The 26,492-nt window shown below is 34.7% G+C and overlaps 1 protein-coding gene across 2 annotated transcripts in view; it reads right to left on the reverse strand.

Annotated features, from left to right (window-relative positions):
* EDIL3 (EGF like repeats and discoidin domains 3) overlaps window positions 1-26,492 on the reverse strand; it is a 418,330-nt gene that overhangs the window by 98,185 nt on the left and 293,653 nt on the right. For both annotated transcript variants that reach the window (XM_047071243.1, XM_047071314.1), the window contains 3 exons: window positions 7,104-7,259; window positions 5,598-5,742; window positions 972-1,156 (listed from right to left, as the gene is read on the reverse strand). In XM_047071243.1, coding sequence (XP_046927199.1) covers window positions 972-1,156; window positions 5,598-5,742; window positions 7,104-7,259 — 486 coding nt within the window. The remainder of the gene's footprint in view (window positions 1-971; window positions 1,157-5,597; window positions 5,743-7,103; window positions 7,260-26,492) is intronic.

Here is a 26,492-nt window from a genome sequence, read left to right on the forward strand (position 1 = left end):
TTTTTAAAAAGCACTGACTATAACTGCACTTCATTTGCAAATGATAAACAGACTGCAGCATCTATGCTTCCCTGCTATAAGCAAGCTCTCTTATCAGAATGTAATCAAATTGCTCCATTGCTTAGCAACCACAGGTAAAGAGCTAATAAGTCAGGAGTCATGATTCTGTGGGAACAGTCTGCAGGTCAATAGCATGATTTCAAGGTGGTCTGCCATCCTGCTGTGACACTTTCAAACCCATACTGACAGGAAGCATTAGAATAGAGGAGAGTTAAAATGCAAATGCTCTCATAATCGATTGCATTGACCTGTCCATATTGTGATCTGGTCCAATCTGCTGCATCTATAAATCCACATCACAGCAAAAAGAGCACCACAATATGGCTTCTAAGGAATTTCTGTTTTACCAATTTTAGGTAAGCCAAAGAGGAAGGCACACGTAAATTAGAATGAAGGCAAGGACTCCAACATTCATGCCACCAACAGAAAATCTAAGGAAGAGGAGCAGTGGCTGGTTGAAACGGTTTTTGGAAAATATTACTGAGAGGCTAAGAGAAAAATTACCAGGTATACTCACAACTGCAAAGAAAAGATCTTTCCCCTCTCCCCGCCGTTCCCGAATCCAGTCAGGGCACACCCGGTTGTAGTCTGACATAAAGGCGGGAACCAATCAAGTTCTGCTGAATGGTTTGAAATAAAGGCGGGAACCAATCGAGTTCTGCTGAGTGTTCAAATTTAAATGTCAACCAATAACAGCTCTGTAACCTCAAAAAAATCCCTAACTTGTTTGTGCCTGTCTATAAAAGAAGCTGTAAGATCCTTGCTGGGGCCTCTTAGTGTCACCGGCAATGAGTGCGTGGAGGACCGGGTTCGAACCTGCAATAAACGACCCTTGCCACTTGGCTTTGACTCTGGACTCTGGTGGTTTGTTTTCGGGGGGGGGGGACTCTCGAATCGGGGCATATCATTACCTGTAACCATTGCGACTGGTCATTGTGGCCAGAGGTCCAGGCATTCACTTTGCCCTGTTTGTCCAGCCGAGCTTTCCTTGGTTCCCAGGTGAACATGTCCATGTTGAGAGTCCTGAAGATGCTGGAGGCGGTGATCTGATAGTCTTGTATGTGTCCTGATTTCATCCCCAGAGGCTCTGAACAGCCTGAAAGAAAATGAGAAGGTCTCCATGAGAAAAATAATGGATGACCCTGCAAGTTTTCTACGTTCATTTTGCAGAGGCAAGAGAAGATTGAGCTTAATGCTATTCATTTCCCCAAAGAGAAAGCATCTAAATCCAAAAAAAGGCTATAATCAGAACTAAATCTGGAAAAAAAATCGAAACACAAGATAGCCAATTCAGACTATTTTGTCGGAATATATTTTGGAAAAATTGAAAACAAGACAGATAATTCAAACCGCTTTTCGGTGATAGATGATTTTGCAAAATGAAAACAAGGCTGAAATGCCTTTTCCTGTCTCATTACTGATAGCCTCATGACTAGACTATTCCCGTGTTTTCAACAATTTCATTGTACCTTTAAAAAAGAACATTTTCTCACAAAATATATTTGGTTTTCTTTTATTTGTTTCCATAATGCTGCAAATGAAAATTCCCTCAGTACAAAGTCATTTTCACAAACTGCTCCAAAGGTATATTTCAAACTGGACAGTATTTTGTTTTCTAAGAAATGTCTGTTAATTTTTGTCACTGATTCCTATAGCACCAACATGGCTTCTTCTGGATGTTGAGGAAGCTTATATTTACTCGATGTATACCATGTGTCAGGCACTGTGCAAGTATAGAATTTAAAGTAATAGATAATAGAAGAAAATAAGCTGATTCTAGCAAAAATCATTCCTGAACAAGTCTTACTATAAAAACTGCATTTTGGTCATACTCTGTAACCTCTAGTTTTGGATATTTTTTTTTCAATGTTTATTTATTTATTTTGGGACAGAGAGAGACAGAGCATGAACGGGGGAGGGGCAGAGAGAGAGGGAGACACAGAATCGGAAACAGGCTCCAGGCTCTGAGCCATCAGCCCAGAGCCTGACTCGGGGCTCGAACCCAGGGACCGCGAGATCGTGACCTGGCTGAAGTCAGATGCTTAACCGACTGCGCCACCTAGGCGCCCCTAGTTTTGGATATTTTTGAAAGATTTTCAGATCTGGCACATATATCTTCAGGTATGACATGGTGTAAAATTTGGGTTTGTCTGTTACTAGGAAATTGTGTGTGTGTGCGCGCACACACACACACACACAATTTCTCAAGGAAATGTACACACCATTTCCCAATCTTGAATTGCAACTGTGACAAAATTCCATTCACAAAGCTCATAATAGGAAGCACGATTCTCTTATCATATTAGCAAATATTCCATATGTATAATTATAACATTCTGACCGAGAAACACATAAGTTTGATCTTCAAGAAAGCCAAGATAAAAAAGAGGACTTCTCTAATCAAGGCTTCCAACTCTGTGTAATCTACTGCTTCCCCACTTGCTCTCTGTATGGCCTTTTACCTATTATTTAACTACTTTATGCCTTAGTTTTTTCATCTGTAAAATGGTAGTAATATAGAAACTACCTCAAAAAGTGTTCTAAGAAATTAGTTAATAAATATAAAGTATTTAGAAACAGTAGGCATATAGCTAACATTCAGTAAATGTTAGCTGTTTTTATTATTTCCCTAAAGCTAATTCCAACAGATAACAACGTTAAGTCCCCACATCAGCACAGCAGTGAGTACTAAATAATGGACCAGGATTGGTTGCATTTCCTGAAACTAGGCCATTTTAAGTCTAAGGCTTTAAGAGAGGGGGCTTAGCACTCCTCATTGATAAATAATTCTTAACTGCAACCCATTGCTTTCTGCTCTACTCAACCTAGATCACTTCCTTCTTGAGGCTCCTCCATGTTTGCCTTCACCTCCACCTTCTAAGAAATGCCTTTCCCATGCAAGCGTGGCAAAAACTCACATGAAGGACTAGCCACTTGTGTGCCTAACACAAGTCTTGTTGGGTTTTAGGTGTAACAGATCTAGACCCTAAGTCTCAGGATAAAAATAGCTCCAAATTCTAAATATTAGTTTTGGAGGAGAAAAATTTCATGACAAATCTCAAAGATTCTAGAAAGTTCCAAAGTCTTAATGACAAGCCATTTGTCTTCAGGCCATTTGAGGGTACCATGCCTTGCCTGCATTACAGATTTCTGACTTTTTTATTATGACCACCAACTCCCCCACAGCCACTCTGCCCTGATACTAGAGTCTTCATAAAACTCTTGGCTTGCAGAAAGATACAAGGGGAAAGGTAGTTGTTTTTCTCATTTTGTGATATAATATTTAAAGTCTCAGATGGAAAAGGGATGCTTTTACTCTGGTCATTTCTGCTTAGTCATAGAATTCATTTCGTATCTACTCTGTTGTCTAGTATCTAGCCCAGAGTAAGTGCTGAATAATTTGTTCAAAGAATGGATGAACGAATGAATGAGTTCCTCCTCTAATTATAGTCATGACTCATTTCATTCTAACCATCTTAAATCATATCTCTTTCAGAGAATTTAGTGGATTTTCTTTTTCAAGTGTCTGGGAAAAGATTAACTATTGATCTTCTAGGCAAGCTGAGAGATCTCCTAACAGTTTATTGGGTACAAAAAGGAAGCCTTGTGCTTTACAGTGTTGCAGTGGATTGTGGCAAATAGTTTGGCCCATTATATTACTGTTTATTTCCAAGTGTTAGAGCTAATCTCCTGCCAATTTGCCTCACACTACGAAATTTCCTTCTCATCCACATGATTTCACATATATAGATTAATGAACACTTTGACCAGAATGGATGGCACCTGAACAAAATAAAGCATTAACAAAGACATTGATTATCTCTATAGTGAAGTGCCCTAGCTTTTAAAAGCATCCATTGAAGGATAGTATCCTCCGCTTGAAAGTTTGAAATCAATTTGTGGGGTGGGGAGATGGGGTTTGGCTTCTTTTTAAGAACATAAAGTCTGTAACGCGTCAGGTGTAGACTCCTATAAAAACTGAAAGTCACATATATTTATACGTTGGGGGTTTAACTGTGCCATCTAAGAGACACTGACCCTCATGAATCAAGAGACTGGAAAATTGGGGAAGGTGATTGTTAAACAACTACAAACCATGGGGCTTGGCTTCTTCTTGATTGCTTTATGATGAATGACTTAGGGATGACATTGGCTTGTGATGATAGAGTGACATGTAATATAAACACTACACAGCAATTATTCTGTTGAGACTTCTGGCAGTCAATAAGCTGGTTTGAATTACCAAAATAAAGAAAACATCACTGTTAGGATAATTAATAGAACTAAAACCGTATGTTGGTTGCTTTATAAGGGACATCCATATATAGTATGAAAATGTAATTCTTAAAATAGATTCACTCATCCAGCCAAATGTCTCTAATTCCTTTAAGTGTAGTGGGTTCAGTTAAAGTTTGGCTGTTTTTAATAATAACTTTTATTTGCTTAAAAAAATCATTCCTTTTCTCCATATCACAAATAAACCTAAGAAGGGAAACAGATATAAAGCATATGTTTTAATGTCCGTGCAACCTTTTGAAATGAATAAAAAGCTCTCAGTTGTCCATTTGGAAAGATGTATCCTCCTATTTTTGACTTAGTGGCATTATTGTAAGTTTGATAAAGTCTTTCATGCTAAAAAGTAGGGCAAATGTGAATTTTTGATTTGGCTTTCTACAAAACAGTTGTTTGAACAAAATAATCTCAGGCCATAGTGGCAAAGGTCATTTTTAAATGTTGATGCTAGAAATACAAAGAACAACTACCCAAAATACAGCACAGTGATATGCCTAGACAAGGTTTTCTGTTTAGCTCAGAATCTAGCTATATTGAAATGGGACCACTGTGAGATCTACACATTAAGTCTTCACCTTTGTATCTAGTACTGATGCTCCTGGGAGACAAGAATTATTTAACTCTGAGTCCTTTGATAGATTTATCTTTGAGCTGGATAATCACTGTTTGTACAATAAGCAGGTTGCTAGATAAGAATGATAAAGAATGAATTTATAGTAGCTATCTTATTTGTGAAGTATTATCTCCCTGGGAGGAATGATAAATTTACATGTTTCATAAAACCTAAACAAAACAAAATAAAACCAAGTTCTTATGGTGGATGGACAAAGATAAAGCTTACTTTTCTATGCCATAGAGCCTCAGCATAACTGCAATTTATGAGGTCAGGCAGATTCCAGTTTATACTGAACTTTCATCACAAAACATAAATCATAGTTACTACTAAACACAGGACACATTTAAATTTGACAAAAGTTTCCAGTGAGAATTGTTGTACTTTCTTCCACCAAAGAAATACACTGCTCCTTCTACATTAATTTCATTTTGTAGCAAGTTTTAGAACTTGTTGATGCTACATGCACGGGAGCATGCACGCAGTTTCTAAATGACATCTAGACATTTTGTAGCAAAAATGAATGTTCATGAGTGTTGGAAAATAGAAAATTAGTAACAGACTACATACAAATATGTGGGTTTTTTTTTTCTTTACAGAAAATACAGAAAAAAAAAAATTTGAGACTCACCGGATAGTTCACATCCAAGAAGTTCCATTCTCAAAGTGCAATGTCTTCGACAAACTTGGGGATAGAGTCTTACATACTGAGCTTTTATGGGAGGTGTGAAAGAGTTAGCATAGGGTGTGTTGTTATCAACATTTCCACGAAACACCTGTGTAAAGAGATAATATAGAGTTTAAAATGACTGACTACAGCAGCTTCTTTTCCTATTTTCAAATACTGACCCTTTATTCTACCCAATGTAATCTTTCAAAAACTGGATTAAGTAATTTGGGGATCTGAAGCATTTAGGAATCACCTTGCCCTCAGCAGTGAATATAAAACCTATAGATAAAATCCTAATTAAAGCTATAAACCACTGTGGTCCATGGTATAATCTATACTCTACTATGATGGTCTTGTCGATTTTAAGGCCAGTCCTTTAGAGCCAGGGGAGTGCTTCTTTATTTTTTTGAGAAATGGGCACCTTAAACTTTTCACCTTAATCTGGGTCTATCCGTTCATGCTGCTACTTAGTATTTATAGGTTTGTGGGGTTTGTTTGCTTTTTTGTTTGTTTTATTGTGGTTTTTTTTGGTTGTTTTTTTGTAGGAACCAGTCTTCACTAGTGTTACTGGATCACTCAGTCTCTCTAAAGCTATGATGAGACTTATGATGCTTCATGGTCTGATTCCTCAAGATTACTTTCTTATCAGTCAGTCCCAGACCACTGGATGAGAGAATCGTAAGTTTTTTATATGTATCTCCGGTGAAAAACAGTGTTTCCCTCTAAAAATTAAATGCTAAAATGTGTTATTTTTAATTCTTTTAAATCCCATTCTTGTTTTACTTTTTTATATAGCCTGGTAATCAGAAAACTTTATTTAAATTCATTAAAGAAATTTTAAAAAATCTTTCATAAAATTTATCAGAGTGTAGTTTAGTGATTTGGTTTTAAATGGAATGAGGTGCAGTCCTGATATTTTTAAGATTAAAAATTTTGAGGAAAAACTGATAAAAAATTGGGACTATCATGTGAAAAGGCAAAGTATACACTGAATATTATATTCATTTCCTCTAAAATATTTTATTCTGCTAAATAACAAAATTGCCTTCTAATATAAAAGTATACAAACATACATTTTTTTTTATTTAAAATAATATTTTTTTCTTTAAAAATAGTAATTTTGATCTGTACTTATTTGATTAAGGAGAGTGCTAATCTGTGAAAAACCATAAAATGAAATTTTTATTTTAATTAAAGTAAAAATTAACTGTTCTATACAGGACTTTGCGATATTGTGATAAACTGTTTACATAGCCACCAATTAAAATCTGAGAAGATTGTAAATAGTAGCAAGCGTACATATATTACTTGGAAAAATTCCTTACACCCTACACCCTACTAATCCAATTAAAATCATAAATGTATTTGCAACAACATAAGGAGCCTGTTAAAGACTAAGTAAGTATTTGGCAATCAATGATTATTAACGGTATTTACTTTTAAATGAAATATTTAAATCAGTCTTACCATATCTTCATTAGTGCCTTTTACTTTGTACATCGCCCAAGTTTTTCCATCATTACTATAGGCAATTTTGTAGGATTTTATATACTCTGGACTTCCAATCCTCTTGGCCCCTTGGGTAATAACACCAGTAACTCTCATTTTTCTTTGTAAATTTATCTGAGGAGACAAGACATAACAGTAATTTCATTTCTTTTAAGATGACAATATTGACAATATCAATTTTGGGAATGGGACATTTTCATTTATTAGTATAGATTTAAAATAACACAAAAAGCTAATAATTTTCTTATGTTTTTTTCACCTGATTATTAAGTATATGTCAACCTCAGTTTCAAACTCTTTCCTTAACAGAATACATTTTTTTAAGTAAGCAATATTTGTGAATAAAGTTTGAAAAGGGCAATGTGTCTCCAAAATATAAGAAACATTTGCTTGGTTATGATATGGAGGTATGATTTTGTAAACTAAAAAATGGAAATATTATCTTGTCAAAATTACCTCAGTGACATTACTCTGAAACAGTAATGTCACCATAATTTTAATGTGTCTCAAATTCTTTCAGCTTCAACAAATCCATGTAAAATAAAACATGAAAACTGTCAGGAGATCTTTGAATACTAGAATAAAAAAGGGTAAAGGTAACAGTAAAGATAAAAAACAAACAAATAAAAAAAAGCAAACAGAATTATCTTCATTTTCTGGATCCTTATAGTGTAGTCTCTGCTATGTGTTACGGATGGTTTTTCAACACATAGTTGCTTTCCTTTTCATTTCATCTTATAGAGACTTTCTCTTTTTTTTATGATTTTATTTTAGAAAGAGTAAGTATGCAAGAAGGGGAGAGGGGCGGGGGGGGGGAGGAGAGAGAGAGAGACAGAGAGAGAGAGAGAGAGAGAGAATCTGAAGTAGGCTCAGCACAGAGCCCTATGTGGGGGTAGATTCCACAACCCTGGGATCATGACCTGAGCTGAAATCAATAATCTGATCCTCAACCAACTGAGCTATCCAGGCACACCATTATGAAGCTTTCTAACTGGAATTTTCTCTCTGTATTTTCTCCTGATTCCAAATCACCTTAGAATAGTTTGCTGCAAAAGTAACAGTCATCTAATAAAAATTTTAATATTGTTTTCAAATTTAAATAGGGAGCTCCTTTTGACATTCAATGTATAAATACATGCTAGACAAAGGTAAGAAAAGTTTTTACATACAGGGCAAACATTAAGAATTGTTCCATTCACTTTAAAATGCCCTTATGATGTCTATAAAATTTTACAGTCAGTAGAAAGGTACTGCCTCACTATTCTTGAGGGAATGCTATAAGCTCTCTTCTCACCAATCACATTATCCTATAATATTGAGTTAATAATTCAGATCCCATATTCCATAGAAAAACAGAAAATCTTCAGATTCATGTAAGTGACCAGGGTTTGTCACCCTCTGATGAGACTAAGAGTTAACATTTGAAATGGTAGAGGATGTGCACAAGGAAACCAGCTCCTCTTTAAATCACTACACACACACACACACACACACACACACACACACACACACTATATTCTAAATATAGATTCATGTTACATATTCAAAAAAGTTAAAAATGAGAACTAAGACAATAGCCAAATTATGGAAAGAGCCTAAATGTCCCTCAATTGATGAATGGATAGAGAAATTGTGGTTTATATACACAATGGAGTACTACGTGGCAATGAGAACGAATGAAATATGGCCCTTTGTAGCAACATGGATGGAACTGGAGAGTGTGATGCTAAGTGAAATAAGCCATACAGAGGAAGACAGATACCATATGTTTTCACTCTTATGTGGATCCTGAGAAACTTAGCAGAAACCCATGGGGGAGGGGAAGGGGGAAAAGTTACAGAGAGGGAAGGAGGCAAACGATAAGAGACTCTTAAAAACTGAGAATAAACTGAGGATTGATGGGGTGGGAGAGCGGGGAAAGTGGGTGATGGGCATTGAAGAGGGCACCTGTTGGGATGAACACTGGGTGTTGTATGCAAACCAATCTGAAAATAAATTTCATATTAAAAATAAATAAAATAAAATAAAATACAATAAAAAGAATAGGTAACCTCCAAGAGACACTTTGTTTCAGTGTATTAGGTAAATTAGCACATTGCTGTGGAAGAGGAACATTCTTCCAGTATCTTATGTATCATCTTCTTTTTCTTTAATCTGAGACTCTTCATAGTCTACACCTTCTAATATATACAACGTAAAGAGTGGACACTTTGAATCATATTTTCTCCCATTTTGGAAGCCAAATTCCACCCTTGATATAGCTGAACATTCCTTTTCAATTATCTTTTATCTTGTTTCAATTATCTTGTTTATACCTCTTATAGACAGCCCAATTATCTCTGCTAGAGTTTTGGCTGATGAGCTGTAGACTAATTTTCTAAAGCTTAAATTGTGGAAGTATAACAATCCAAAAATTTGCGTACGTTTCTAAGTCATTCAAAATGATGTTTTAAAAGATTCCTATTTGCTTTAATATTTACAAGCTCTGAGTGTAAATCTCAGCGAGTTGGTATTCCAGATAATAAAGCAGCACACAACTTGCATTGTATCTACTTTTAGTAGGTATTTGAATTAAATATCAGTGCTATTTCCATTCAATAAGAAGTGTATAGGATGCAGATTCTGGGATTATTAACATTTACTAGGTTTTAGACTTTTGTGTTCTCATATACCTAGCACTGTTAAGCTCAGATAATGAGAGACTCGGTATAAAATGGCTAAGATTTCAGTCTCATGGTCACACTCCAAATTAATACCTGGAGTCACGTTGCTGTCAGAAATAAAATGAGCCTTGGAAGAAGGCTATCGCATGATGTTTGAAACATCACCACACAATTCACAGCAAGAAATCCCCTTTCATATCATTCCAATATTGTTACAGTCTCTTTGTAAAATAAAATTGGCTAAAAGGTGAACTGCTTCTTATTCTGTTTATTCAGCTTGTATGAACCACCCCAGACACCAAAAGTCTGCTGGGGATTCCAAATTTACATTCCAGAATTCCAAAATGACTCCCTGAGCTTGATGGATGTTCAAATATAGAATGAAATATTTTCACTTATTTATCTGGTTTCAGAGACATTGTTGCTCTTCTGGGAGGTAGGTATATTGCATGACCTTAAACAAAAATGTATTCTAAGGTATTTTGAGTGAAGTGTCCCCTGCATTAATAAAAATATTGAGAAACATAATCTGGATCTAGAATGCCTAGAACTCATGCAAAGGCCAGCCAGAGGCTAAAAATGGACTGATGATTTCAACCCTGGCTCTTGTCAGTTCCCACCAATACAATCTTGGACAACTTGTCTAAGTTTTTTGAAATTTAATTTCCTCCTGTGTGAAGGGATTTTAATAGAATTATTACACATGAAGATTATATGATGTAATGCATGTAAAATTTAATAACACCTGCCACCTAGAAAACTTTTGGAACATTTGCTTTTAGAGTTAATTTTTAGTTTTTATTGTTGTTATTTAAATGAAAAGCATTCCTTTGTTTGTTTGTTTTCTACCCTTAACTATTTGGTGTTAGGGAATTTGGACTTCAAGAGGTATACTCTATGTATTAAAGTTGATAATCATAATAAGAATATGAAATAATTTGGAAACAACTTCCTAAGCTATGAACTTGATAAGACATTTAGGGCGACTATGTTTAAATTGTGTGTGTGAGTGTGTGTGTGTGTGTGTGTGTGTGTGTGTATGAATCTAACCATTAGCTTCAACATGGGGTAAAAAGGAAACTTAATGGGTTCCTGACAAGATAGAAAGAACATGGGATACTGGCTCTCTCTGGCACTGGAGATACTCCAGGGTAGAAAGTTGCTGGGTAGGCACTGAGACTTATCAAACTCTAATACAAAAAACCATGAAAAGCCCTTAGTGTAATAGGAGCTTTTGACGTCCCCGTGTATGTCTTTGTGTCTGGGATGCACGGAAGAGAATTCCAAGGGCTGTGATGGGTAAGAGGCTTGGGAAGAGTTTTCTAAAATATGCCATTTCTCACCCTCATTTTCTTGTTCCTTCTCGATTTACCCAGTTCCAGTCTACTACCAGCAGGAGGAAGTGGTAAAATGTGGGCCAGACTGGAACACGGAGCCTATGGTCACTAATAGGCCTGAGCAGTTCCCCTTCTACACTCCATATCCCTGTCTCTTCACTAAGGAGGTAAAACAGAGTGATGGAGGTCCATTAAAAGCAGTGTCTGGGGCAAATGAGGCAGGGAGAAGACAGATTAGGCGTAAGTACATATTATAGCTCTGTCATTAGACACCCTGTATGTACCAACTCAGTCCACCTGGAGTAGTTGAAATTAGGGCATGGACTTCACCTTGTCCTCCAGGTACATCACTAGCCAAAATATTAATACAAACTCTCTGAGAAATGCAAGCATTATAATTCAAAAAAGAAGAAGAAAAAAGAACAGAAAATACTAGAAAAAAAGTAATCTAATAGAACTGACAGGTTAAGATTTTAAAATAAAAAAAAAATCCCTACAAAGATAAAGACATTTTTGAAACATATTACTGGAGGGGCGCCTGGGTGTCTCAGTCGGGTGAGTGTCCAGCTTTGGCTCAGGTCGTGATCTCATGGTTTGTGAGTTCAAATCCCACATCGATCTTACTCCTGTCAGCCTGTCAGCACAGACCTCTCTTTGAATCCTCTGTGTCCCTCTCTTTCTGCCCTTTCCCCACTCATGTGTACTCTCTGACTCAAAAATAAATAGACATTAAAAAAAATAAGAAATAGAATACTGGAACAAAAAAGAATCAACTTGAAATACTGATTTTAAAAAATATAATTAAGGGGTGCCTGTGTGGCTCAGTCAGTTAAGCAACCAACTCTTGATCTCAGCTCAAGTCATGATCTCACAGTTCGTGAGTTCAAGCCCCCATCGGGCTCTGTGCTGATGGTGTGAAGCCTGCTTGCAATTCTCTCTCCTTCTCTCTGCCTCTCCCCTGCTTGTGCTCTCTCTCTCTCTCTCTCTCTCAATAAATAACTAAACATAAAAAAATAAAAATAAGAATAAAAATATAATTAAAGTTAAAAAGAGTTTAAAATGAAGTTAATTAAGGTTCCCAATGGGGTGATTTCAAGCCAAAGACAGAGCTGTAGAATAAACTAGTGAACACAACACAGGTTATGGAACCCCTTCCAGAAGGCAATAGGATGGGATAGAGAGATTGCCCACACTGGCAGATGATGTAACAATTTACTTTGAGAATCTGAAGAAGCAACAAATAATAAAAACTAATTAAAAAGTTCTGTAAATTTGCTTAATATCAGATCAAAATATAATCTGTATCAGCAATGGTTGAAAATGTAATATAAATAATGAAAATAATGTGACAGTGGCACATGTGTAGGAAGACAGATCAATAAAAGAGTAGAAAATCAATAAATAGACCCCACTACATAAGGGAACTTTATATATGAAATAAGTGATTTTCAAATCAGTGGAGAAAAGATAGAATGTTCAACAACTGGACTGGGATAATTTGGTAGATATGTTAAGTAAGTAAATTTAGATCAATATTTTTCCTTTTATCCCAGAGTAAATTCCAGGTAAATTAAACACTTAAATGAAAAACAAACAAACAAACACACCACCAAAGGATCAGAGGAGAATATAAAATTAAAAATAATCTCAGAGATTAAAATGACTTTCTAATCATGGTGCTAATCTTAAAAATGTTAAAATAAAAATTTCTTTAAGATAAAAAGGAAAATAAAGTAAAATACAAATGACAACTGGAATTACTATTTTCTAATCACATCATAGCAAAGAATAGATTAGTCAAAGAAATCAGGAGATCTTACATATTAACAGACAAAACACAAACAATCCAATAGATAAAGCATGTATAAAGGATTTTGTTAGTTGACTTCAGAAGAAATATATATAGATCTTACACATATGAAAAGATACCTACTCTTACTCATAATACAAATTAAATTAAATCTATATGATACTATAATTCCCACAATATTACACAGTATTCACTAAAGTGTAAAGAACTTGGCAAGCTTGCACATTCCTGGTGGGAGTATAAATGACAGTCTTTTAGGAAGGACTTTTATGAATTTAGTGACATGAAGTGAAATGACAAATGCACATTTTCTTAAACTCAGAGATTTCATTCTAGGAATGCAGCCTACGAGTATAATCACACATAGGCAAATTGATGTGGGTACAAAGTTGTTCCCTGCAGTGCTGTATATACAGAGCACAATTTCAAACAATTTAAAATGTCTATCAACAGGGGCCTAAGTCATTTCATTATGGAAAAGTCCAGAAAATGGAATACTCTTCAGTTGTGAAGCAAAAGAACAAGAAGGAGGGAAGAAGAGAGGAGGAGAGGGAGAGGGCGAGAAAGAGAGAAGGAGAGAGACTTTAGCATAGGATTTAAGAAATTACTGCTTGTCCAATTTTGGTGTGGTATCAAAGAACATCTGCAATTATCTGGAAATTGTATGGAAGGAGCACTAAGATATTGGCACCATAACAATGTGTGCTGCATACTTTTGTTTATACTACTGTAAAGGGCAAAGAATACATATACATATTTTCTTGTACAGGATTGTCATGTCTCTGAAAGCCAAAACAAAAACAAAAACAAAAACTGGTTAACAATGGTTTCTCTAACAGGAGGTAAACAGCTGGGTCAAAGAAGAGGGAAGAAGAATTTGGACAGTACTGTACATACTCTTTTGTGTCTTCTGAAACTTGAAATACGTGATGTCTTACCCATTCAAAATATAATTACAGTGAAAGAAAGCATATGAGTGATAATAAGGTGTTATTTACAATAGGGAAAGTAATTTGAAAATATCTAGAGATTAAGTGATTCTAGAAAATATCTAGAAAGTATTAATAAAAAATTAATATGACCTTGTAGAAAATATATTTTAACCAAAAGACATAATGGAAGACCAGTATATATTTTAATGGACAACATAATACATTTGTTCTCTTAATTTTGTTTGTAAATTCTGTGCAGTTTTTATGAAAATCTGAAAGGATACTATTTTGTGTCATGATAAATTTATTCCAAAAATCTATACTTTTATTTTAAATTATACAGAGAAAAATTTCCATCATACTTAAAGTAATCTTGGAAATGATGTTAAAAAGGGGGAAATGTGCCATATATTAAGACATTGGAAACCATTTAATTAAAAAAATAATGTGATACTAACTTAGACACAGAAAAATACCTAACTGGCATTGGAACAGGGGTCCAGGAAGAGGCCTGGATATGTATTCACACTTGAGCCAGCATTACAAGTCAGGGGGAAAGGGCATGTTGGGAAAATTGATTCTTTATATAGAGGAAAACAAAGCGGGATTGGTATGTACTGAAGACCAAATGTGAAAAGTAACACTATTCATCTAATGGAAGAAAAGGTACAAACATATTTTTGTGACTTCAGAGTTGAAGAAGCTTTTCTGAAGAAGACCAGAAAAGCACAAAATGAAATGGGAGAAATGAAATTGCCTCCAAAAAAAAATTTCAAGGTTTCTATTCAACCAAGTACCTTATGGGTAAAGTTAACAGAAAAGTGACAGCTTGGGAGGAGAAATCTGTAATGTCAAAAGCCGACAGGAGATTATTTAGTATACTAGTTCTCAAACTTTTAGGTCTCAAATTCCTTTACTTTATTTTTCTTTAATTTTTTTTTTATTTTGAGAAAGACAGAGAGAGAGCTGGGAAGGGGCAGAGAGAGGAAGAGAGAATCCCAAGCAGCCTCTGCACTGAGAGCTGCCTCAATTGTCGCCACCCAGATGTCCCAGGATTCCTTTATTCTTAAAAATTACTGAAGGGCCCAAAGAGCAAATAAACTCACACACGGCATTTTGGAACATGTGTGTGTGTGTGTGTGTGTGTGTAATAATATAGAAATGTACATACTATATTATATATACGTGCATGTGTATATATAGAGTATATATATATAATAATGTAGAAATATACATAGCATATTATATATATACTTATTCTATTCGAAATTAAAACTGACAAATTTAAAAATACTTATTAATTTCAAAATAACAATAATAAACTAATTACATTTTAACATAAACAATATATTTTTATAAAAAATAATTATATTGTCCCAAACCAAAAATGTATTGAAATGTTATTTTACGTTTGTATGAATCTCTTGAGTATCTGTCTTAAGAGAAAACAAGTAGGTTCTCATATTTGCATCTCTGTTTACTCTATTACAAAATATTTTTGGCTGAAGTATATGAAGAAAATGCAGGCTCCAATGATATGTAATTGTAAAAGGAAGGAGTATTTTAATAATCTTTCCAGATAATATGTATATTCCTCTTTGCTACCACATCAAAACTTGATAAGCAAAGTTTAAATTCTAGTTGTAGTGTGGAATGTGAAATCTACCAGTGAACTTTTCATATTCATAATGTTAAAATCCATAGGTTTATCTTGCACTTTGAATAGATCTTTTATCTATGCATGGTTTTGTGCCATCATGTATTGGACATTTGGGAAATATGGGCTCATTGAAATATGAAGAGTTTCTAAATGATGACACATTTATTATATAATATCAAAATGTTACAGTCATTAATAACACCACAAATTTTACCAGAAAAGTCTGTATTAGAAGCTATCAAGCTCACATTCGTGGTTATATTTTCTGCAAAATTCTAATTTTCACTTGAAATTTCAAATTTTATTGCTAGCAACAAATATTGTCAGCTATTTCCCTTAATGTTGATGGATTATTGTGTTCATTTTCACAGCAATACTGCCAAATATACAGATATCAATAGTCAGTGTCTGTCAATTGTTCCTTAAAGTAAACATGATTAAAAAAAAAAGGGGGAGCTCAGCTTGCAAGTCACACTCTCCCAAGTGCTTTTTCTTGAGATAATCATCATACTTCACTACTCAGCAGAAGTGCTTTCTGTGTAATTTCCATTTCATTGTGCAGAATATTAAAGACATGGCAAGGATTGGCATTTAATAAAATTAACGATCATTAATGATTCATCAAGGACATTCTTAAATGAACTGATTAAAAATTTTTTTTCCTTTAGCACGATGGAGATGGATACAATGAATACTTGTATAGTTTGGTGCTACTGTCTTGATTTGTGCTAAGGCACCAACAGTTTACTCACCATTGTTTTGTGGCATCAGTGCAAATATTAACACAGTGAAAATGGCCAAGAAAGTCTGAGAATTATTATGGAACTAGTGTTGACCTGTGAACCTCCTGAATGGGCACTTGGGGACCCCTGACTCCACAAGGAATATGTGACCTTCACGTTCAACTGAGAAGTACTGATCTAAAATAATGGTTTTTACCAACACATACACACACATGATGAAGAAGTCAATAGAAAACGGAGCAAAGGATATTACAAGGCAATTCAGAGAAAATAAAATACCAATAGTTAAACTCTCACTCTTAATTAAACAAATGCAAATTAAAAAAAAGATAGTAATTTATAGCCGACAGAATGACAAAACAAAAATGTTAGATAATATCAAGTATTGGTGAAGTATTCCTCTGCTGATAGTGAAGGTACAAGCTGGGATAGTTATTTCAATCGTTCATTGTTAGCAAAATTAAGCAATCTATTTCTGAGTATTATTTCCTGAAAAAATTGTTGCCTAAGTGCTCAGTGAGAAATGCACACACCTATTTATTGTAGAATTTTTTTTATCTTAGCAAAGAAGGCAGCTTAAGTGAATATCCCTAGAGGTGTAAGAGATTTAAAATTTAAAACGTATATGTGTGTGCATGCAAGCGTGTGTGTGTACTCTTGCACACACATACACAGGCATACCTTCTAAGAGTCAGAAGTGAACTGGATTTACCCATGGCTATCTAAAAAACATAAGAATGTGTGAAGAACAATGAAGTATACACAATATCATTTATGTAAATTTAAAAACACACATATACACCATAATATCATGCACTGTCCAATAATTCACTTGTCTAAGTCAACATAGGAAGGGAGAAATGACAGTTACACATCAGCTCTACCAGGCTGGGTTTCTATAAGGGAAGAAGAATGGTAAGGAAAGGGCAGAATGGGTAACAATGCTAACAGATTCATCCTCAAATCAGTGCTGGCAAATGATATCCTAAGTGGGGAAAGGAATCATTGTTTCCTCCCATTTACTCTTTTCTCAAGGAAAATGACTACATATGGGCATCTGATGTAATAGGACTGCATATATACAAAAGTATTGTCTGAGACTCACTGCCTAGTATAAAATAGAGTACATATGCATTTCAAACATATTTATTATACAATAACATACTTAAAATTATTTATGGTTGTAATTTAGGCAAAAGCTAGTATTAAGTAAGCAATTGGCTTTTAGGGTAGCTTTATGAATAGCTAATTGTTTTTCTCTACCTCAAGCTTGTTACCAGAAGTTGTGATATACTTACATAGTACATTCAAGTGTGGGTCTGACTAGTGGCTGGAATCACTACAAAACAATAATCCAAACATAAAATGCAAACTAATACAGTTTGCAAAAGGGAATTACTTTCTAATTTTATTTAATTGAAAAAGAAGCATTCGGTTTTTTCAATGTTGTAATGGTTGGGAAGCGTAGGAGAATTTCTTTCTTAAACTTTAGGAAGCATTTGCCAAGGTAAACTGAGGCATATTAAAAATTTTAAGAGTTTATTTGAACGAAAATCAATGCAAATAGGGGAGCACCAATCCAGAAGTGGTTAGGAGTGGTCTGTCAACAAGTGTTAGAGGAAAGACTTTTATGGGGAAGAAGTGGAAACAAAGCAAGGAAATTATTTGATTGTCAAGAGCTCAACAAGCTGCATTATTTGGGAAAGGCTACCTAGCTGTTTATGATTGGTTGTCTTTAGGTTTCGATTTCTTAACCTTGAGGCATTTCAGGCTTAGGTTCTGGTTTGCTTATGTAGGCTGCTAAGACAAAAAAGCCAACTCAATTTAATGGTCTCCTTATTTAATTAATTTAAGATCAATTAGCAAGAAAAATAAATGTCTGATTCATAGCTTATTCTTAGGAAAATCACGTTAGGGGCACATGCATGGCTCAGTCAGTTAAGCATCTGATTTCCCCTGGGGTCACGATCTCGTGGTCTGTGGGTTGCAGCCCTGCATTGGGCTTTGGGCTGACAGCTCAGAGCCTGGAGCCTGCTTCAGATTCTGTGTCCCCTTCACCCCCTGCCCGTTCCCTCCTCATGCTCTGTCTCTCAAAAATAGATAAACGTTAAAAAAATTTTTTTAAAAAGGAAAATCATGTTAAAAATCAAACACTTAGTGGTCATTTACTTCATGATTATTGAGGCACATATACACAAGCAGTAGTTTGTGAGTTGCTACATAAAAATGCAGACTTAAAGATTAAATAGCATATTATAGAAATATATTTGTAATATATATATACATGTTATATATGTAATATATGTAAATAAATATAATATGTATACAATATATTATATATAAAATATTACATATTATTACATATATTATATATTATAGAAATATAAGACATTGAATAATAATATTTTATAGAAATCATTATATATACACCATTGTTTTCATAAATTGCATAAAATAAGGCACTTTGTTTAAATTAATGACTAAGTGAAGAGAAATTTTGAAATACTTTTCTTTTTTAATGAGGGTTATAGATTACCATATAAATAATAAAAGCATCAGGTAAAAGATTAATTAATAAAAGGATCTGCTAGATAGGATGAGACTTGTATACATTCCATCATTAGAATTGCTAAAAATATAATGTGAGGAATTTGCTGTTAGTGTATATTAGATGCATACATTCGGCTTAAACTAAAAGAAAAACACATTTCCTTTTTTTTTTTTTTTGTGGCTTCTTATTTATTTAGTTACCAAAATAAAAATGAAGGGCAATCAACAGATCAAGCTACATAATCCTGAAATTTGCAATGCGGTTTTGGTGAAGACAGAAGAGCCCACCAAACATGCCATCTGGTCCCCAACATAAGGAAAAAGCATCCTGAATGCTGAGGCCGCTACTGTAAGGATAGTGCCTCATCTCACAGCAGCTTTTGCATGAGCAACTGTTGTGTTAAACCACTAAGATTCAGGATTTATGCAAAGAAGAACACATTTCTTAAATAAATAACCATCACCCTATAACCATCTTTCAATTACAAGAAATGAGTATTTCACTTGAACATCAGAGGTCCTTTTATTGAATTAAAAACATTATTTTTCACATGATTATTATCAAGAAAACGTGTAATTGGAAAAATTAGAGCACCTAAAAATTGTAAATTGTCATATTCATAATACTTTCATCTTAACGGAGATTTTATTTTCTGTACTAGCATTCCTCCCCTGGTGGTAATGCAAAAAAAATAAAAAATAAAAAAATAAAAACAAAAAAACAAACCATATATTCAATTAGCGCTTTTTCCTAATGCTAAGTATCTGGACGTATGTAAGTACAGGTATTTATTTGAAACTTCCAGGGGGCACCTGGGTGGCTCAGTGGGTTCAGAGTCTGACTTTGCCTCAGGTCATCATCTCGCAGTTCATGAGTTCAATTTCCACATCAGGCTTGCTGCTGTCAGCACAGAGCCCATTCTGGATCCTCTGACCCCCTCTCTTCGCCCCTGCCCTGCTTGGGCGTTCTGTCTCTCAAAAATAAATAAATTAAAAAAAAGAAATGTCCAGATAAAGATTTTGCACTGATAGTATTTAAACTTTTATACTTGTAAATGAGATTTTTTTTCTAGCCACAATATTGTTCATAATCAACCTCACTGAACCATGTTCTCATAGTTCACAGTAAAGACAACCCTCCTAGAAGAGCTTTGGATGGGAACTTGGAATATAAGTTAGTCTCAGGCACAAAGAAGATATAACCATATCTGGGTGATAGCAGAAAGGACTTGAGCCTCCCAGGCAGTTTTAAATATTTGGATTGTAAAGACTGCCCCTGCAGGGATCAAAACAAAACAAAACAAAACAAAACAAAAAACAAAACACAGGAACATTATCACTAGAAGCTTCTAGTTAAAAATGACAAGGAATTGGAGCTCCCTGTTCTTTCACATTTTCTCATTAATGTATTCTATTGAATGCATCTTTAACATCTTCTGTGGAGACCTCCTGGTAGGAAGTATCATGAATGCACCTCAGGAGGAAGGCTTCTGAGGTATTTCCCCATGAGGGGAGCAACTCAGACCCAACAGGGCAGAGTTTATAGTTTGACATGGCTGGTCCTAGTTCTATAAGAAATTTCTCTGACACAACCTCATTTTTATCACCAACCCAATCAATTGACATTCTTCATCCCCACCATTAAACACGCTCACTATTGTACACATCCTGGCACTTTGGGTTGCTCTCCGTCAGGCCCACTGCCTTCATTCTTGCCAGCTGAACTGTCCACCAACCATGAGTCAGTGGTGTTTGTTCTCCAACTTGTTTTTTTCAAGTTGTGCTTGTTATTTTAACTATGTAATTTAATTAAAAATAATTGCCAAAATGGAACTGGGAAAGGAGAGGGTTTTTTTGCCCATGAAAACATGAAAAAGATTTGAAAAACCAAGGAAAGGCAAATTACTGAAAATAAGGGATAATACTGAGGAAAATCATTAATAGTACGTTTACCTAAGGTATTAATATCTAGGTTTTTATTCTTGAATAACTGGTTATTCTTATTTAAACAAAGAAATAAAACAAACAAAGAAAATCTGAAGTACCAATGATGCTTTACAGGTGGGGTTCATCCAAGAAACAGAATTTAAATTTTTTTTTAATCAATTTTTATTAGCTAACCAAATATTTAATTCTGAAGCTCCAAGTAAGTGGTTTTCTCAACTGTCCTTCATTATTCTGAATGCTGGCCAGCCTTTGACATATGTTCAATTAATTTAACCATCTTCTTTGAAAAGAGATGGGGGAAAAACACATGTTAATAGACACAAAACTATAATCTCTTTCTGACTCCTTGCACCTGGTAAAGCTTCCAATCAAACTGAAACACCTAATTCACTAAACAGCATGCAACAGAAGCAATACACCATCATGGGTGTAATCTTTTGGCTGTTCCAAGAGTCCTGGCCTAGAATCACAGTTTCCTCTGTATTTCCACCTGTTTCTAAAGGGCTTTCACTATAGTGTACTCATCTTTCTTGGTACTTGCTGTGACTAGACTTTCTTCATATGCTCTGACATTCATAGCTTCACATTCAAAAGTGAACTGAACTGTGGCTATTTCGTTTAAAGACTTCAGCCGTATATTAAGTTCAACAGAATAGTATATATAAAGGGAGTGTAAAACCCTCAGAAGTAGAGTTTTAAGGTCTGAAGGATTGATTTTAATTCATATGCTCTGAATTTTAGATTTTTGTCTTTTTCTTGGTTACTTTGTATGGCTAAGGCAAAAATTAAAGGAGTCTTTGTTTATAAAAAGCCCATCATTCTGAAGAGTTTCAGTAAAATTATGGAAGGGAGGGAGGGAGGGAGGGAAGGAGGAGAAAAACAGAGAAACCACGAATGATGTTAGAGAAGAAAAAAGAGGAAAAAAAGAGAAAATGATGTCAGTTCATAAGTAGGAATGCTAGCACCAATAAAAGTACAATAGAAATAATGAAAATACGGTCACTTTGCTAATCTATATTTTTCAAAGAATCGTGAGGTGCTACCAAAAAGAAAAAAAAAAGTCCTTGATGCATAAGCATAGGGGCACAGTGAGTATGCTATAAAGGGAGAGGGGAGGAAGAGGCTGAGGGCAAGACTGGACCTTCTTAAATTCCTGTAGGTGGCAATAGCTCTTACGTGGGAGGAATTTCCATTGGGTTCACATGAATGCTCTTTTGTACTTCAACCATCTCACTGAGTGGACTTCAAAATGAATGTGACTCAGGACAGTGCTGAGTGAATCAATATGACAACAATATAAATATAAAAAAAATAAAAATGGGATACCCAATTACTTTAAGGATAGTCTTATCTAAAACTGTCAGGTCCCTGATGCCAGCATTCCTATCCAGGTCAGTGAAGGATTAGCAGGCAGACAAGAATGCCTTACTTGCCCCCTTCCAAAACCCTACACGTGTCCTCTAAACTCTAATTTTTCTTAATTCATTGTATTATTGTAGCATGCAAATAACAACAATGTCAACGGAAGAATCTCCAAGTTTTGCTATGGGAACACTTTTCCATTTATGAAGATATTATTGGTAGTGACAGCAAGTGTCCTGAAACTTTAAAAGCTGACATGGGATCAATGAAACATCAAGACAAAACCAAATATCACATAATAAAAGCTTAAAAAGTACTTGTGGGAAGCAGAATACCATTATAATCTTCAATTTTATGTACTGAAGAAAAAAGTCTACAAAGCAAACATATGCTGTAGCACAAAAGATGGCAAGTTTTCCAGGATATTATTTTCTAGCATTGTGCAATATGAATTAATTAACCAAAAAAAAAGCAATAAGAGGGCTAAATGGAGAGACTGGAAAGCTCTGGGATACAGATGCAGTAGCTATTATCAAGTAATGACTTAGCTTTTATATTCTTTGTGTTCTTCTGGCTTTTCTTAGTCTAAATAAGCACAATATTAAATCTGTGTTTCAAAATTAAATTAAATAAATATATTTCAGGAGTTAAATTGCATTGTCCTATTGGAATACAACAGCATATGCTTTGAACAGTAACAAAATGGACTTAGATTTCATGGCTTTCTTTGAGAACTTAACTTCATGATTCAAAATTTTGTATAAATAGACAAATTAAACAGTGGTTGGTTGTTTCTCCATATGATTAAATTGTTACTCTAGACCTGAAGGTAGCTGTTAAAGTGGGCTAACCAGATTATCTAATTGCAGACATGCTGAAAGTAAGTTTTTAATGTGAATTCAAAATCAGACACACACTAGCAGTAATCCAGGCTCTCTTAAAATGTCACCGGATATAAAAGATTCATTGAAATCTATAGTGAAATCACCCTAGAGGAAGCAATCAATATGTTTTCATTCTTCCACTTGTTTATGTATTTATATAGTAAGGATCAAGTTGTAATTTGCATTATATTTCTATGGGAGTTATGGGTAATAAACTTAAATATCTAATTATTTTTCAGTAATATATGGAAGGTAGAATGCACTAAACTGTTTTTAGCATTTTGAATACTTTGATGAACAGACAAATTCTGAAATATTTGAGGTCAACCTTTGTAACCAGAATTTCTTCACCCATGCAATGGTAATGAGGTGTTATCTAACGCACAGGGTTGTCTGAGTATTAAAGATGATGTTATCCCTTATGCATCTAGCATCCTTAAGCATTTGATGATTGTTTGCACTCCTTACTATTTTTTCCAGGGAAGAGGAAAATTGAATTTTCATTTACAAATGTGGAAAAACATTAAAAGAACAAAATGATTCTTTAAGTCACATTGACTAAGCACATTAGACTCTATTTCTTTAATTTTACTTTTTAAGGTCCTTTTATGCACATGATGCACTATTTCATTTGTACTTTATATCGCCTTAAGAACTAAATTGGACAATTCTAGTCTTCTGGATGGGCCAACAGGGAAAGATGATGGGGGAATTTTGGTCATCTCTGCTCCGTCAGAAGTAAGGAGAAGAATACACAAAGAACAAAAACCACCACAGAAAAAATTCTACTCCCCACACAGCAATAGCAACTTCTTAATAACATGGAAAAATAACATTTTTACATGTTTTCAAAGAAACACAGTTTCACCACTAGCAAACAATACTGTAGAGCAAAACATTAAATGCATGAGGAAGAAAATAGACTATTCCTCATTATTTTATTTTATTTTATATTTTTATACCTCATTATTTTCAAATGAATGTTTTGCTGAACAAATGTTAGTAATTAGGAAATCTTTTAAAAATATACCGATTGTATCATTTGTAACGAATTAAATTGCACTTTTTTTTGTAGCTTGAACTATAGATTTTTTCCTTTGTTAAATCACTTCACCATTTTCAAACTTTAAGTGGCATTTCCCTTCTACCAAATTAAAACAGGTACGCTTTTCACTTTGGCAGGAACAAATTTCTATGAGGTCATTGCAGCGTATTTTTCCAGCTGTATTTCTGATAATTATCACATGTGTCTTTATGCCTCTATATAATCATTAAACAGATTTAATTCATCCATTATTTCTCGCATGTCTGTAATCTCCAAACATAATGACATATACAGTGGGAAATGTAAGGACAGAAAAGATTTTTGCACCTGTCACATGTAATCGAAAGAGTAAGACATACAAACAACTAACTGCAAAACAAAGCAGAATAATCATAAATGATGAAGGGACAAATGCCTTGGCATGGACATTAAGAGAATATCAATTAATACTGGAAATAGGAAACCAAGGCTTAGAGATGTCAAGTGGCCTGCCCAACCTCACATACCAGGACTGAAAGGTCATCTCAGACTCAAGAGACAGGAAGAGAGGTAGTGCATCTATATGTAACATTTAAATATTATTATCACACCATTAATATATTCTGCTTGGATCGAATACTGAACATGTTATTTGCAGACTTGTATTAGGTATGATTTGGTTCAGTTGTGAGTGACAAAAGCCCAAACAGTAGCTTAAATAAGAAAGAAGTTGGCTTCTCCCTTGTGTAAACATGTGACTAGGCATAAGGGGCCGATACATCAGGGTCCCAGGAACCTTTTAAATTATTGCCACTGTATGTAACCTTGATCTTATTGTCCAAGATGGCACAATCTGAGTTCTCAGCACCAAAATGGAGAAAGGGATAAAGAGAGCATGTGTGTGCTGTATCTTAAGAAAGTTCCCAGAAACACCATGTGACACTTGCTTATATGCATGTGGCCATTTGTGAGTCACGTGGCCATAGCTAGAGGAATGGGAGGTTGGGAAATATAGCCTAAAAGAGCATATTTTTATACAGAATATACAGAATCTTATACAGCATCAAACTATCTGAGGTAAAAATTACTTAGTCACTAATCCTCTTGCTATGGAAACAGATGAAGAAGACATTGGGAGACTGTTTAAAGTCATGGCTACACCTCTCAAATATTTGTTAAATATGTGAGAGTCTACATTTATTAGTCACTTGTGGTATAGCCACCATGTAACTAAGCATCCATCATATAATCCTTACAACAATCCTAAGTGGCTGCTTTATTTTCATTGTCACTAAGTATTCAAAGTGACAGTGGCCAGTTGAATCGAGAATTGCTGATCTTGAAAACCATATTGCTTACCATACAATATAACTGCTTATGCAATCTAAGTGACCATTGAGAGATTAATGGATAAAGGAGGTGTGGTATACAAATACAATGGAATACTACTTGGCCAAAAAAAGAATGAGATCTTGTCATTTGCAACAACATTGATGGACCTAGAGGGTATTATGCCAAGTGATAAGTCAGTCAGAGAAAGACAAACACCATATAATTTCATTCATAGATGATATCTGAAAAACAAAACAAATAATTACCTAAAATCAGATTCATAAATACAGAAAACAAACTGACAGTTACTAGAGGGGAGTGGGTAAGGGAATGGGTAAAATAGATGAAGGAGATTAAGAGGCACAAACTTCCAGTTATAAAATAAATAAGTCATGGAGATAAAAAGTACAGCGAATATAGTCAGTAATATTGTAATAACATCATATGGTGACAGACGGTGGCTACCCTTATCATGGTGAACACTGTGTAATGCATAGAACTGTTCAAATCACTATGCTGTGCATCTAAACCTACTACTGCATGGTAGGTCAACCATACTTAAGTAATAAAAACTTTTAAAAAAGAAAACAGAACTTTTATTCAGGATATTGATTATGACAACAAATCACAAATCTATTTTCATTTATTAAAGATTTAGTCATGAGGACTGGTGAGAATACAACTGAACCAACAGATAGTGAGTGCCCCAGGCTCATGCAGCTTACCTACTAAAAAATGATCTCCTATAAAGTCTTTAGTTATAAGCTGTGACAAGTGCTAAGTAGAAAAGAACAAAATGTTGTAAGAACATATAGAAGAACCACATTTAGTCTGAGGTGAGGGGTGGACTTAAAGAAAGCTTCCTGGAGAAGGGAGCATCTAGAATAGCAGTTGGCACATGGAAAATACTCAATGAATATACTAAGTGAATGAATGTATTAATTTACATGGAGTTGGGGGTCACTTTAGAAGATGTTTTTCTCTAAGTCTGTGAAAGCTGAACAGAGTACCCTTCAAAAAAGTCCCATGTGGCTGGAACTCACACGGTAAATTCTCTGCTCTTCCCAAGCACATAGTTACAGGTTCAGTTGTTCACTGAATTA

The sequence above is a fragment of the Lynx rufus genome, unplaced genomic scaffold (genome assembly GCF_022079265.1).
Source record: "Lynx rufus isolate CCGP_SWC_20201006 ecotype Redwood Valley unplaced genomic scaffold, mLynRuf1.p SCAF_1, whole genome shotgun sequence".
NCBI classification, from domain to species: domain Eukaryota; kingdom Metazoa; phylum Chordata; class Mammalia; order Carnivora; family Felidae; genus Lynx; species Lynx rufus.